Source organism: Citrus sinensis, chromosome 7 (assembly GCF_022201045.2).
Source record: "Citrus sinensis cultivar Valencia sweet orange chromosome 7, DVS_A1.0, whole genome shotgun sequence".
In the NCBI taxonomy this organism is placed as follows: Eukaryota; Viridiplantae; Streptophyta; class Magnoliopsida; order Sapindales; family Rutaceae; genus Citrus; species Citrus sinensis.
The window spans coordinates 10,063,837-10,076,628 of record NC_068562.1 but is presented as its reverse complement, the minus strand read 5'-3'; the positions used below and the strand labels follow the sequence as shown (position 1 = coordinate 10,076,628).

Here is a 12,792-nt window from a genome sequence, read left to right as displayed (position 1 = left end):
GTTTTAAGCACGAATGAGCTACTTATAGAATAAATCAGAACACTCTACACTAATTACGAATACTGGCTCACAATATTTGGTGCCCCACTTGCCAGCATGGCATACCGTTACACAGCAGCAGTCTTGCGTCTGTAACGACCTTCTAACAGTCTTGAGTCCAAATACTTTGCTACACATGAGTGCAGCCAATGAGCTGTGGTCCTTCGTTAGCCATTATCATTATTCCCTTTACTCACTTCCACTGCACCCTCCATACTCCTCATGCATCATTACCCTCTATTCCTTTGACTTTAACCGCCCCATCATTCCTCTCCTCTTCTTCAAAAACTTCTTCTTCCTCTACAGCCTCATAAACATCCCCTTCTTCATCTTCTTCTTCTAATTCTCTGTCATGTTCCTCTTCTTCTTCTTCATCATCATCATACTCAGCTGGAGTACCACCTTGGCCATCAGATTCAATGTAAGAGTGAATCTGGACCCTTCAATTCATTCGACGCTCAAATTATGTATATTATTAAATTCGAATAAAAGGAAATTAATGATTTATTAGATAGTAGTATATTATTAAATAATTAAATAAAAATCCCATATTGAGTAGAGTTTTCGATGTCATTTAGATAGTTTAAAACAATGAAAAAGTGATTAAGATTGAATGACTTTAATTATTAAGATCATAATTTTGATTAAAGGGAAATTAAGGATTTATTATTTAATTTGAAATTTGTACTTATTAAATATTATTTGTAAGATCGATATATTTCCCATAATTTACAAGTTGTCTTAAATAATATCGTGTCTTGTATAGTATAATCTTTTCGTTCCCACATTGGCAATTTTTCAAACTAATTACTTATGTTGAAACAATTTTATGATGCTTTAAAGTTCACTAGTTCATAATTGGCATGGGAAAAATTATATTGGAGCATTTATATTCAAGGTTTTTTTTTCACTTCATTCTACTTTCTCTACAAATATCACTAGTATTTATACGAAAATGTTTCATTAAAAAGAATTTTAATCATATGTCAACAATATTACTCAGAATATTATTTTTTTCCCTCAATTAATATGTAAATGTGTGAGTTTGTGCGTATCAGTCTTGGTGTCTCAAGTATGTATTTCTTTTTTTTAAATATTTTTTATAACTTTTCAGTGGTATTATCTAAAATATTTTTTTACGAATCTCGCTTATTTTCTATACTTCACAAGTTTAATATGGAACCATCTAGCATTGACATACATGGATTTATTTGTATTTGTTTCATCATTAAAATCAAATGTACCTTGATGGATTATAAAAGTAATATATCACCTATACAACATTTACACAACAATTGTTTTTACTATTTTCTTTATAGATTTTCATACACTTTCGTTAATCAAATTTCATGGGATAAATCCAATTCGTACGTGATGTCTTCTTCCAATTTTATTACAAACCACTATAATATACATGTTTTATTGCCGATAAATTGCTTAGTAAATATTGTGCCTTAAGCAATAGAAAATTAATCTCTGTGAATAATGAGTCGGATTGTAAGTCGGGTTATAAAATTAATGAGTCGGGATCCAGTCCATTAAGTAGGCCTTTTGACACACTGAAAATTTCTCATAAAGCTCTTTTTTTTTTTAAACTAAGTGTATTTTAGAAAAGAGTAATGATACAGCCACAAACTTTTGTACAAACTTATTGTATACAAACTAACGTGTCATTAATTCATTGGTTGAATGAAAATATAAAATAATAAAAACAAATCATGTGGGTCAAGTGATATTTAATTCAACCAATCTTATCATGCCACGTCAGTTTGTACAAAATAAGTTTGTACAAGAATTTATGACTACATCATTACTCTTCAGAAATAAAATTAAAAAGGGTGTTATAAAGATTTTGGTGGAGGTATTGAAATACTTAGCAATCGGTCAGCAACAAGAAGCATTTTCCTTTGTTGTCGAACGCAAACTGGTTAATTCGGTTTTCACACAGATGTTGAGACAACACGTGGCAACCTTAGACACGTTTCTTCTTACTTACGGTGCTACGCAGCATTGCAAGACTCCTGACAAAAAATACAATATTTAGGCCAATTAATTAAAAAAAAATAAGATGACCATGGAAATAATTGATAGTCTTATTTTTAAATAATAAAATAATATTTTTCGTCCTCTTCATCATCAAACTCATGATTTTCCAGTACTAATTAGTTTACAATCTTTGGTGCCATCTCAACAATCTGTTATAGCAGCACACTTGCCAGCATGGCAACAGCCTTGCAAGTTGCATCCGTAACAACCAACAGTCTTGAATCCCAAAATATTCTGTCAACTGAGTGCAGCCAGTGAACAATTGTTTCAAAAGAGGGATAAAGTGAATCAAGTAAAGTGAGAGCCTAAAAAACATAACTAGATAAGTGAATGTACCCTTTCAAGCTCTGTTCAGAATAGAGTTAAAACAGTTAGTAACAGATAGATCTTAATTTATAGAGACACATCACAACCATGGGTTTTTGAAAATGAATTTTTGAAAGGCTAATTTGGGTAATACTTGAGTGTCATTTGAACATTACAGATGGATAATATGCGTGTGATAGTTTTATCGTAAAGCATTGGCTTTTTCATACCAAATAAAACCCACATTACCTGACGTGGATGAGAAAAGTTGACGGCAAATTGCCCAAGCCAAGTAAACAGGACAAAAAATGGGATTAATTGTCTTTCATGCATCAAATGACATTAATGCTTGTTGACACTGTTTGTTTTCTGATCTTTAACTCGAATTGGTCTTTTTCCCAAATTATGGCTCACATGGAAACACTTATCGCTTAGATTCGGCTAATACGGAAACTCTTTGAGCTTCCAATTACCTTGCCGCAATAATTCTCTTCTAAAGAAGGTACTAGCAGCTACCCCATTGAGTAAATTATGCGTGCTTTATACGTTATATTGAGTATAACATTGCTGCCAATACTTTAAATGAGGACTATTTTTACTTGATTGTTATAGAGATGATGACGAAAATAATATGTTCACCCAGAAAACGAATGAGAAAGAAGAAAATATGTATATAAAAGTATAATGTACATGCAATCCTAGAGAATTTTGTACCCAATAAAATTGAATGACCATGAAAATACAGCTATCAGCTATCAGTTAAAAATCAACACTTATATACACATGGAAGATCTTTATTACAAGTAAATAGAAACGTAAAATACAATCATTTGGTAATATTGGTAGAAATTAATTTTTATCGGTGAATTTGTGAAGACACACCAGAAACACGGCATAAAGTTAATATATTGGTGCCACCTAAGCAACCTATTGTATTTACAGGTACGCTCTAGATTGATTCCTAATAATTAGCTTAGTTATCGGTGCTAGCTCAGTAATCTGTACAATACACTTGCCGGCATGGCATACAGTTAAAAGAGGAAGAAGCTGTATTAAGTGAAGTCAAAGTATAAAAAGTAATCAATCGATAATTTTGATTAATTTTTGTATCCGTGATTGATAAAGATACATCACAACCATGGCCATGGGTTTTCAAAATGGTATTTATAATTATCTTATTTACCAAAGTATTCATAATTTTACAGACACCAAGCAAAAAGAAAAATAATTAAATCACGCTAATCTTTTTATAGTAAATGGAAGACCATATTTTTGCAATAAACCCTTGACTCATAATTAATAGTTATTCAAATTAGGAAAATTAAACAAAATGAGAAACAAGACAAGTTGGTAATTATTTTTATGTCTAACCTACACTAAATAGATTTGCACTTAAAATTTTTAATACAAACATAAACATTATGTTTTCTATCATACACTTCATTCTTTTACTCATAGTAACATGACATATATCAATTATCTAAATATGAAAAAAATTAATCATTCTATCTATTTTATTTGAAGTTCAAATTTTTATCAATTATACAAATTAAACGATTTATTGGGTTATGTCTCGTTCATCAATTAACTGAATTTTAACAAATTTTAAAGGATTGGCCGCCGAGCTGAGCAAGAAAATTCTTTGCGTGTCAAATAAAAAAGGGAATTATTGTTTTGTTATAGAAGTATTCATTTTCATTGAATGACTTAAACAGTGCTCAATGGGACAGATTGTTTGTCATATTAAGCATTCATTGAAAATGAAAAAGAAAAATATTCGCTGAATGAATTTAATAGTGCCTCATTAATATGATAATTGTGTTGTTTTACACACACCACCACACACATATTTTGAGTGACACTGAACCGATTCAATTGGTTGGATTTTCAATTTAGTTTAATCGGTAATTTTGCTTTACATTCCATTAGTTTTATCCAATGTCCCATGGCCATAACGTTCATACAGTTTGTAATAAAAGCCATCCTATCACTTGACTTAGTTGGCAGGGGTTTGTTTGGAAATACAAATATTTGGGGACACGTGGGACGGGGAACATCTTTTAAGTTTAAATTCGGACATGAGAGTTAAGAGGTAGGTTTGTTAGAGGAACCTAAGGTGCGAAGAGAAATAGACCAATGAGATTCTGCCATGAAAGCCTCTAGGAAAATTTCCATTAAATGAGTTTATTCTATTTTATACTGGTTGTTGCTGCAGTGTTTGAAAAAAAAATAATAATAATTTAGACGAATTGAGAACAATATGATGTGTTGGGAAGCTGAAAGTTTCAAAGATATATAAAAGAATTGTAAAACAAGCGATTGTTTGTCATTTTAAGCATTCATTGAAAATGAAAAAGAAAAATATTCATTGAATGAATTTAACAGTGCCTCATTAATATGATAATTGTGTTGTTTTACACACACACACACACACATTTTGAGTGACACTGAACCGATTCAATTGGTTGGATTTTCAATTTTTTTTGGAATAGTATTTTTTTATATGGTAAAAATCTTTTTTAAAAGTTTGTAATAGACCTCAAATTTATACATAAGATTTAACCCACTTTGACTTGTTTGTAAGTTCTAATTGTGATATAGGAATTTTTAATTATGAATCGTAAAGGATTGAGAATGATCGTCTAATAATTCGAACCCACCAAGAACTGAGCCACAGCATTATAAACCCTACAACTAAAACCAAAGAATACTAGCCCTTAATTACAACAGTTAAGAATCATATTTTGTTAAGCCAACTTTATTACCTATATAATTCAACTAAATGAGAGTGATCTAAGTGTAACTATCGTCATCTTGGATGTAAAAATAAAAATTTATTGATGTTCTAAAGTGACTCATTTTCATCATAATTTTTGCATAAAGTATCAAAAATGAATTTTAGTGCTAAAGGAGAAAAAAGTTGAGGGAACCTAAAAATTTACCAAAAATTTGTGGAGACAAGAAAAGGGCAATAATTCAATATCTTGTCACGTTAGACCCATTGACCCAATATCTTATTTGCCGTTTATTTAGCCCTGTTCACAAGTCGATAAACAAGAAGACCGCGGGTGACAGGACAGAGTACTTTGTTTCTTAAAACAACAATTCTATGTTTGTAGAAATAGACAACTAATACTCTAGAAAATCATGGATTGATGGTGTTTGGGGATCATGAAAATGAAAGAGAAAGTGAAAGAAAAAGGAATAGAGAAAATCGTTATTAGAAGAAACAGAAACCTATGATACACTATAAAGGTTCTAAGCTCGAATGAGCTATTTATAGAATAAATCAGAACACTCTAGACCAATAACTAATATTAGCTAAAAACATCCGGTGCCACCTCAGCAATCTGTTAAGAGTGCACTTGCGAGAATGGCATACAGTTACACAGCAACAGCCTTGCATTGTAACAACCTTCTAACAGTCTTGAATCCAAATACTCTGCTACACTTGAGTGCAGCTGATAAACTGTGCCCCTTCCTTAGCCATAATATGATCCCTGTGATGAACCTAATACTCCCAACATATACAACTTTAATAAAGGTGACAGACAAGATGAAATCAAGTGAAGTTAAAGCATAAAAGACATAATCAGATAAGTGAATCCCTTCATGCTCTGTTCGAAATAGAGTTTAAAACAATTGACAATTGTTGGGAATTTTTGGTTCCCACCCAAGATCTCCGCTAGCAATACGTCAAATAAATAACAAAAAACAAAATACAATAGAGAATACTCTAATCACACAACACAAGAGTTACCTGAAAAACTCTATTACCGAAAAATTGTTACAACCTCTCTCTCAAATTATTTTATCTCACATCCAAACCCCAAGTAAACCCAAAGCTTCCCACACAATCACTGCACCCTCTCTTCACTAACTCTCTTGTTATTCACTTCCATCTCTCTTTTGGCACTTCAATGAGTTTCCGATTTACAGATCTTGCAGCTTTTCTCATTGTCAATGAAAATGGTCCAAAATCCGGATGAACAAATCTAGCAGCCACCACACCAGCTTGATAATTTGGGCCAAGCGTGTTGACATTTTACCATACCTTTGATGAAGCATTCATTGTGTATGCATGGGAGTCTTTGCATGGATTAGCACTCATCCATTCATTCAATGCAAGAGAAATCTAAGAGATAATGCCAGCAATTAATGCTCAAATGAAGCTAATTAAATTTCCAGCAGAACGCACAGAAATTTTTAGTTTTCTTTCTCAAATTTTGTCTGCAAATGAACATTAAACTATTCAAGTCACTGCCATCCGACAGCAATTGACAGAACTTGTATTACTGAATTTAGAGACACATTACAACCATGGCTTGAAAACATAATTTTAAGCAATAGTACATGATCATTTTGAACATTACAAATGGATATATAATTAATTAAGTGTAAGATCCATGCACTTCAAGTAATAATCTACTCACATTTGACAGAAAGCATTTAGCAATCCACAAACACTAATACGTACCTAGCTGCATAATCAGTAGCCATCTTCAAACTAAGACCAAACCCAAAACTAGATATCCTACTCCATATTTGCTTCAATAGCTCGTATTAACCACTTAACTATGCCAAACAGAAACCTATCTAACACTTCATCACTCAAACTAAACCCAAAAATTCTACACTACACACTTTGAAATAGACAAGCCCTATTAAAAATACAGAAAGCACGGATAATGCTATCATAGCCCATGATTAGCTCGGCATCTATCTGTCAAGTAATTTAGTATGCTTTGTACCTATTAATTATATTCCACAAAGCACAGATGTTTATTTGAGAACTTTCTCTCCTTTCAACCTACTAGGCCAAAAGCCTTCTACACAGATTCCAGCAAACAATCATTATACAGCACCAAAACTTGAGACTGGATTAATTGACAAGCCCTAATGAAAGTAAAGCTATTAGCTATTTATAAATTGTCACTCAAATCAAATAATACCTGTGTCGACCTGCAACATTGTCCCATAGCTATTAGCTATTTATAAATTGTCACTCAAATCAAATAATACCTGTGTCGACCTGCAACATTGTCCCATATAAAAAGCCCCAGCTGCTGTGCAAAAGGCTCATTACTCTCCTTCTTCTCTTCCTCCATTCCCTCCTCTGCTGCATCATTCTTTTAGCACCATTGCGATTATCATTATTCCCTTTACTCACTTCCACTGCACCCTCCGTACTCCTCATGCATCATTACCCTCTATTCCTTTGACTTTAACAGCCCCATCATTCCTCTCCTCTTCTTCATAAACTTCTTCTTCCTCTACAGCCTCATAAACATCCCCTTCTTCATCTTCTTCTTCTAATTCTCTGTCATGTTCCTCTTCTTCTTCTTCATCATCATACTCAGCTGGAGCACCACCTTGGCCATCAGATTCAATGTAAGAGTGAATCTGGACCCTTCAATTCATTCGACGCTCAAATTATGTCTCCTCCTCATCATCCTCGCTTGTTTCCCTTCTGCGCATAATGAGAGAGTGTTTCACTTCATCTGGATCGCTCTCATACTCATCCACAGCCTCGGCTTCCCGCAGGAATGTGGACACTTTGAACTATTGGAAGCTCTGAATCTTTATCCTCCTCAACCTCCTCATCGCTGGCTTCCCTTCTGCGCATCGCAAGAGAGCGTTTCACTTCATCTGGATCGCTATCATACTCCTCCACCGCCTCTGCTTCTTCCGCAGCTGCGGCCGCCGTTGTAGTATCGCTAGCCATCAATTAATTATTAAACGCCCAATCGTTTTATGAATTTTAATTTTAATTTTATAAAAATATTCGAAATCGCACTTAACCCTTCAAACTGAAACCGTAACTAGAGGAAATTGCGCTCAAGCAAAACCAAATAATCTGAAAATCCCTAAAATTCCAAATTATTTTCAGAACCGAACAACAATTGAAGGATACGAGACAAGCAAAATCCCCTAAAAAATACTAAATTTTGAAGCGAATGCTCGACAATTGAAACCCTAGAGAGTTTAAATTGAGATTTTGAAGGATTGGGACCTAGGTTTAGCGATTCTTGAGAAACCCTAGATTTTCAGGGAACGAGGAGAATTTTTTATAATTTCCCCTTTTAAATAAAGACTAAGGATATGTCGTCATCAGACATCAGTCGAATGGAGGACAGTATTTATATGAGTAGAGTGAAGGTAATTATCTTGACTTGGTGAGGGTTTCTTTGGAAATATGAAGAAAGTTCGGGGATTGGTCAGAGAGTGACACGTGGAATGGGAACATTGTTTAGCTTCTGGCGTAAGATAATAAGATATGATACGGTCACTAATCACTATGAGGTAGTACATTTGCTTGGCCACAGCCAGTCAGCCACAGGCTTATTAACGCTTATTATATTTGTTTTGTAGTTGTGTTTGCTTCAAATTGAATCTTGAATCTTGAATCTTGAAGTTGAATCTAAGGCGTGAAGAAAAATGGACCAATGAGATTATGGCATAGAAGCATCTAAAAAAATATTATGATGTGTTTACTTCTCGAATTGGAAATCGAAATTATTAACATCATTTTACTTCATAAATAAATGTACCACAATTACTTTTAATCATTATATCAAGTCATGATGATAACTGTAGCTGAATCCAATGGTACTACAGTTGCACCATAATTTTGTCTCACAAATAAATATAAGAATTGGAATCCAAATAGTAAGACCCACATCAAATTAGAAATAGAAAATGAGAGACTGTAGTAGTAGTAGTAGTAGTGGTAGTAGTGGTAGTGGTGGTAGTGGTGGTAGTGGTAGTAGTGGTAGTAGTAGTAGTAGTAGTAGTAGTGGTAGTAGTAGTGGTAGTGGTAGTAGTAGTAGTAGTAGTAGTGGTGGTAGTAGTAGTAGTAGTAGTAGTAGTGGTAGTGGTAGTGGTAGTAGTAGTAGTAGTGGTAGTAGTAGTAGTAGTAGTAGTAGTGGTAGTAGTGGTAGTAGTGGTAGTAGTGGTCGTAGTAGTGGTAGTAGTGGTGGTAGTAGTAGTAGTAGTGGTAGTAGTAGTAGTAGTAGTAGTAGTGGTAGTGGTAGTAGTAGTAGTAGTGGTAGTAGTAGTAGTAGTGGTAGTAGTAGTGGTAGTAGTAGTAGTAGTAGTAGTCGTGGTAGTAGTAGTAGTCGTGGTAGTAGTAGTAGTCGTGGTAGTAGTAGTAGTCGTGGTAGTAGTAGTAGTCGTGGTAGTAGTAGTAGTACTAGTAGTAGTGGTAGTAGTAGTGGTAGTAGTGGTAGTAGTAGTAGTAGTTGTGGTAGTAGTAGTGGTAGTAGAGACAACAATTACCAAATGATTTTTTAGTAACTTGTAATAGTGCATTATAATTTTAAGAGAAAATAAACATATTAATTTGAGTAAAATTTATTCCGATTCTGATTCATACAAATTAAATAAACAATTCATTTTTATTCTAATTCCTTATTTCGATTCAAGCTCATTCCAATTCTAACTTATTCTGATTCCCATTTAGTAAAGACACCATTAAAGATGACAGAATCAGTGTATCATATTGGTTTATTCATTGTCTTTTAAGAGACCCACAAGCCATATGCAATTTTTGCTTCCATTAAATATCCATTTGTTAGCTTACATTACATTGTATTATATTGCACTAAAATATTATTTTCATGCTAACTCATATTTGGTTATAATTTTTTGTTACATTGCACTGCATTATAAATGTGGTTAATATAATAAAAGGTGTATAAAATAATCTCATAGGGGTAAGATTTAGACTATAATACATTAGAATACTATTTATATTTTCAATATAATCATTTATGTTTTATTATTTAACTAATTATAATAAATTTAAATTAGTAAATAATAATTTATGTTTATATGTAAATAAAAAATTAATTTAAATAATAATATAACATACTAAAACCTAAACATTTATTAAATAAATGATAATACATTATCGAATATAATTTTAGTATTTAATATAGTATAAAATTCTAGGTAAAAATTATGAATTAATGTTAATATTTAATTTAAATGATTTTTATATTTAATTTAAATGATTTTTATATTTAATTAAATTAATTTTTATATTTAATTTTAAAAAATGATTTAAGCTACCAATAATATTTAAAGTGGGAACGAAAAGATTATAATATAAAAGATTAATAATTTCAATAATTTTAGACTAAGTTGCTAGTTCTGACAGCCAAACATAACATTGGATGAAATTAATTTTTTAGTTCCAAAAATATAATCCAATCCCAAAATTTATCCATGCTCCCTACGTAGCCTTACTAACCAATTATGATAAAATTGAGGCCTTTATATGAGTTACAAATAAATTTTCAATATCAAGATCAAAGTCACTGCAACATTGAAAAATGAAAATCTAATTTTAGGCCGTTTGTGATTTCAAGCATTTGTTTCATTTGCAGTTTCCGATTACCTTAAAACAAAACATTTGAATGAATTAATATTGAGTAGAGTTTTCAATGTCATTTAGGTAATTAAAAAAATGAATAAGTAATGGACATTAAATGACTTTAATGATTAAGATCACACTTATGATTAAAAGAAGATAAAGGGTTTATTTTTTATTTGAAATTTTCATTGCATAGACTCAGTCTAATTGACATTTTAAATATTTGGAAGATCAAAATATTTCTCATAATCTGTAAGTCGTCTTAAATGATATCATGTCTTATATATGTAGTTTAATCTTTTAAATCCCATTGTAGACATTATTGGCAATTTTTCAAACCAATTAATTGTGTTAAAACAATTTTATGATGCTCTAAAGATCACTGGTTCATAAGTTGCATGTGTAAAATTATACTAGAGTATTTATATTTAAGTTTTTTCACTTCATCATACTTTCTCTGTAATTATCACTAGTATTTATACGAAATGTTTAATTCATAAGAATTTTAATCATATTTCAATAATATTACTAAAAGCTTTTTTTCAATTGAAAATTACTTAACTAATAAAAATAAATTAATTTATTTCTTATTTTAATTTAAAATTCAGTTAAATACTTAAATGAATTATTCTTTTAACAAGTTTTTTTATTCTCACTCCATTCTATATTTTATATTTATATTTTAAATTAAAAAATATTTTTTAAAAAAATTATAGGAGTTTAGAGTTATGGAGATATAAACTATATAATAAGAAGAAAATAATTTAATAGTTTAGAACTTGTAAATATTTTGTAATAAAAATTTAAGAGAAATATATTTTTTAGGTTGAAATTTATGAGAAAAAGATTAAATTCCACAAATGGATTTATTTTTTTAAATTAAACTGAATGGATTATAAAAAATAAAATTAAAAAGTGGTGTTGTAAGGATTTTGGAGGAGGTAATGATTGAAAACTCCACTCATATCCATTTTATCAAATGGCTGGCAAACAGTCGCTCATGTCAAATTGAAAATTTGAAATATTCACGAGTAATATTTTCCTTTATCAAAGAGGAAGCATGAAACCTTGAGCGAAGATTAATGGAGAAAATTGGAGAACATGTAGACAAATAAGATTAATGAAAAGAATTTTTCCTATTATACAAGAGACTTGTTTGTTGCTGTTAAATTGCTCTTGACTCCAGGTTCAGAAAACAACCATAACTACTAATACTCTTACACTTTATTATTGAAGTTATTCACTATGAAGATTAGAATTTCATTATCTAACATAGAAAAGAAAATTAATTTAAAATTTTCTTTTGATGAACCTTGATAGTATTACAGAAGCTTTATTGAATAAAAATAAAAAGGATACGTCTAATTAGGGGAGGACATAATCAACCTTACCCCCAAAAACAAACTACATACAAACCAACAAAAACATAAAGGAGCAAGAAAAATACATGCATGCAAATTAAAGAAACAGAGAAATAAACATGAGCAAGAGCAATAACAAAACATATCAACGAAACTTGTATGAAGGATAACCGTTCAAGTTTCTGAAAAGGATAGCAAGCAATTAAGGAGGGGCAGAATCAATTTAAATTTGATTGTCTTATACATATGCCTCCAACATTTCTAAGTAATGAGTCTCTAATTTTTAAAAGCTTTTTTACAATTTCTTTTGCATTGATTCTCTGCTCAGGAGATTCCACAGTGCACGCCATAGCCAAATTGAAGATAAATGACACACATTGCTCTTTTGCGGCAAAATGTATGTCCTCCTGCCTTAGTAAATTAGCATCAACAACTTCCATAGTGGAAATGGGTAGCAGTTCATTAACCCAATGCTTTAATGTCATTTCTCCGTTAAAAATTTCATCTGTGGGTTTCTTCCCAGTAAAGGTTTCCATTAACATAATCCCGAAGCTATAAACATCTCCATTTGCGGATACTCGTCCTTCTCTTCCATACTCTATGAATTGCAATAGTTACATAGTAAGATATATCATTAATAAGAATTTCCTCATCTAATGAAGA

General features: G+C 31.5%; 2 protein-coding genes across 2 annotated transcripts in view; both read right to left on the bottom strand.

The window, feature by feature from the left end:
- Positions 1 to 8,495, bottom strand: part of LOC102612593 (protein MLN51 homolog) — a 62,444-nt gene extending 53,949 nt beyond the window's left edge. The window contains exon 1 of the mRNA XM_052444504.1: positions 7,988 to 8,495. Within this exon, the coding sequence (XP_052300464.1) occupies positions 7,988 to 8,116 (129 nt within the window). The 5' untranslated portion in view covers positions 8,117 to 8,495. The remainder of the gene's footprint in view (positions 1 to 7,987) is intronic.
- A 3,852-nt stretch (positions 8,496 to 12,347) lies between these two features.
- LOC107176192 (receptor kinase-like protein Xa21) overlaps positions 12,348 to 12,792 on the bottom strand; it is a 36,765-nt gene continuing 36,320 nt past the window's right edge. Inside the window, exon 8 of the mRNA XM_052431258.1 lies at positions 12,348 to 12,727. Within this exon, the coding sequence (XP_052287218.1) occupies positions 12,348 to 12,727 (380 nt within the window). The remainder of the gene's footprint in view (positions 12,728 to 12,792) is intronic.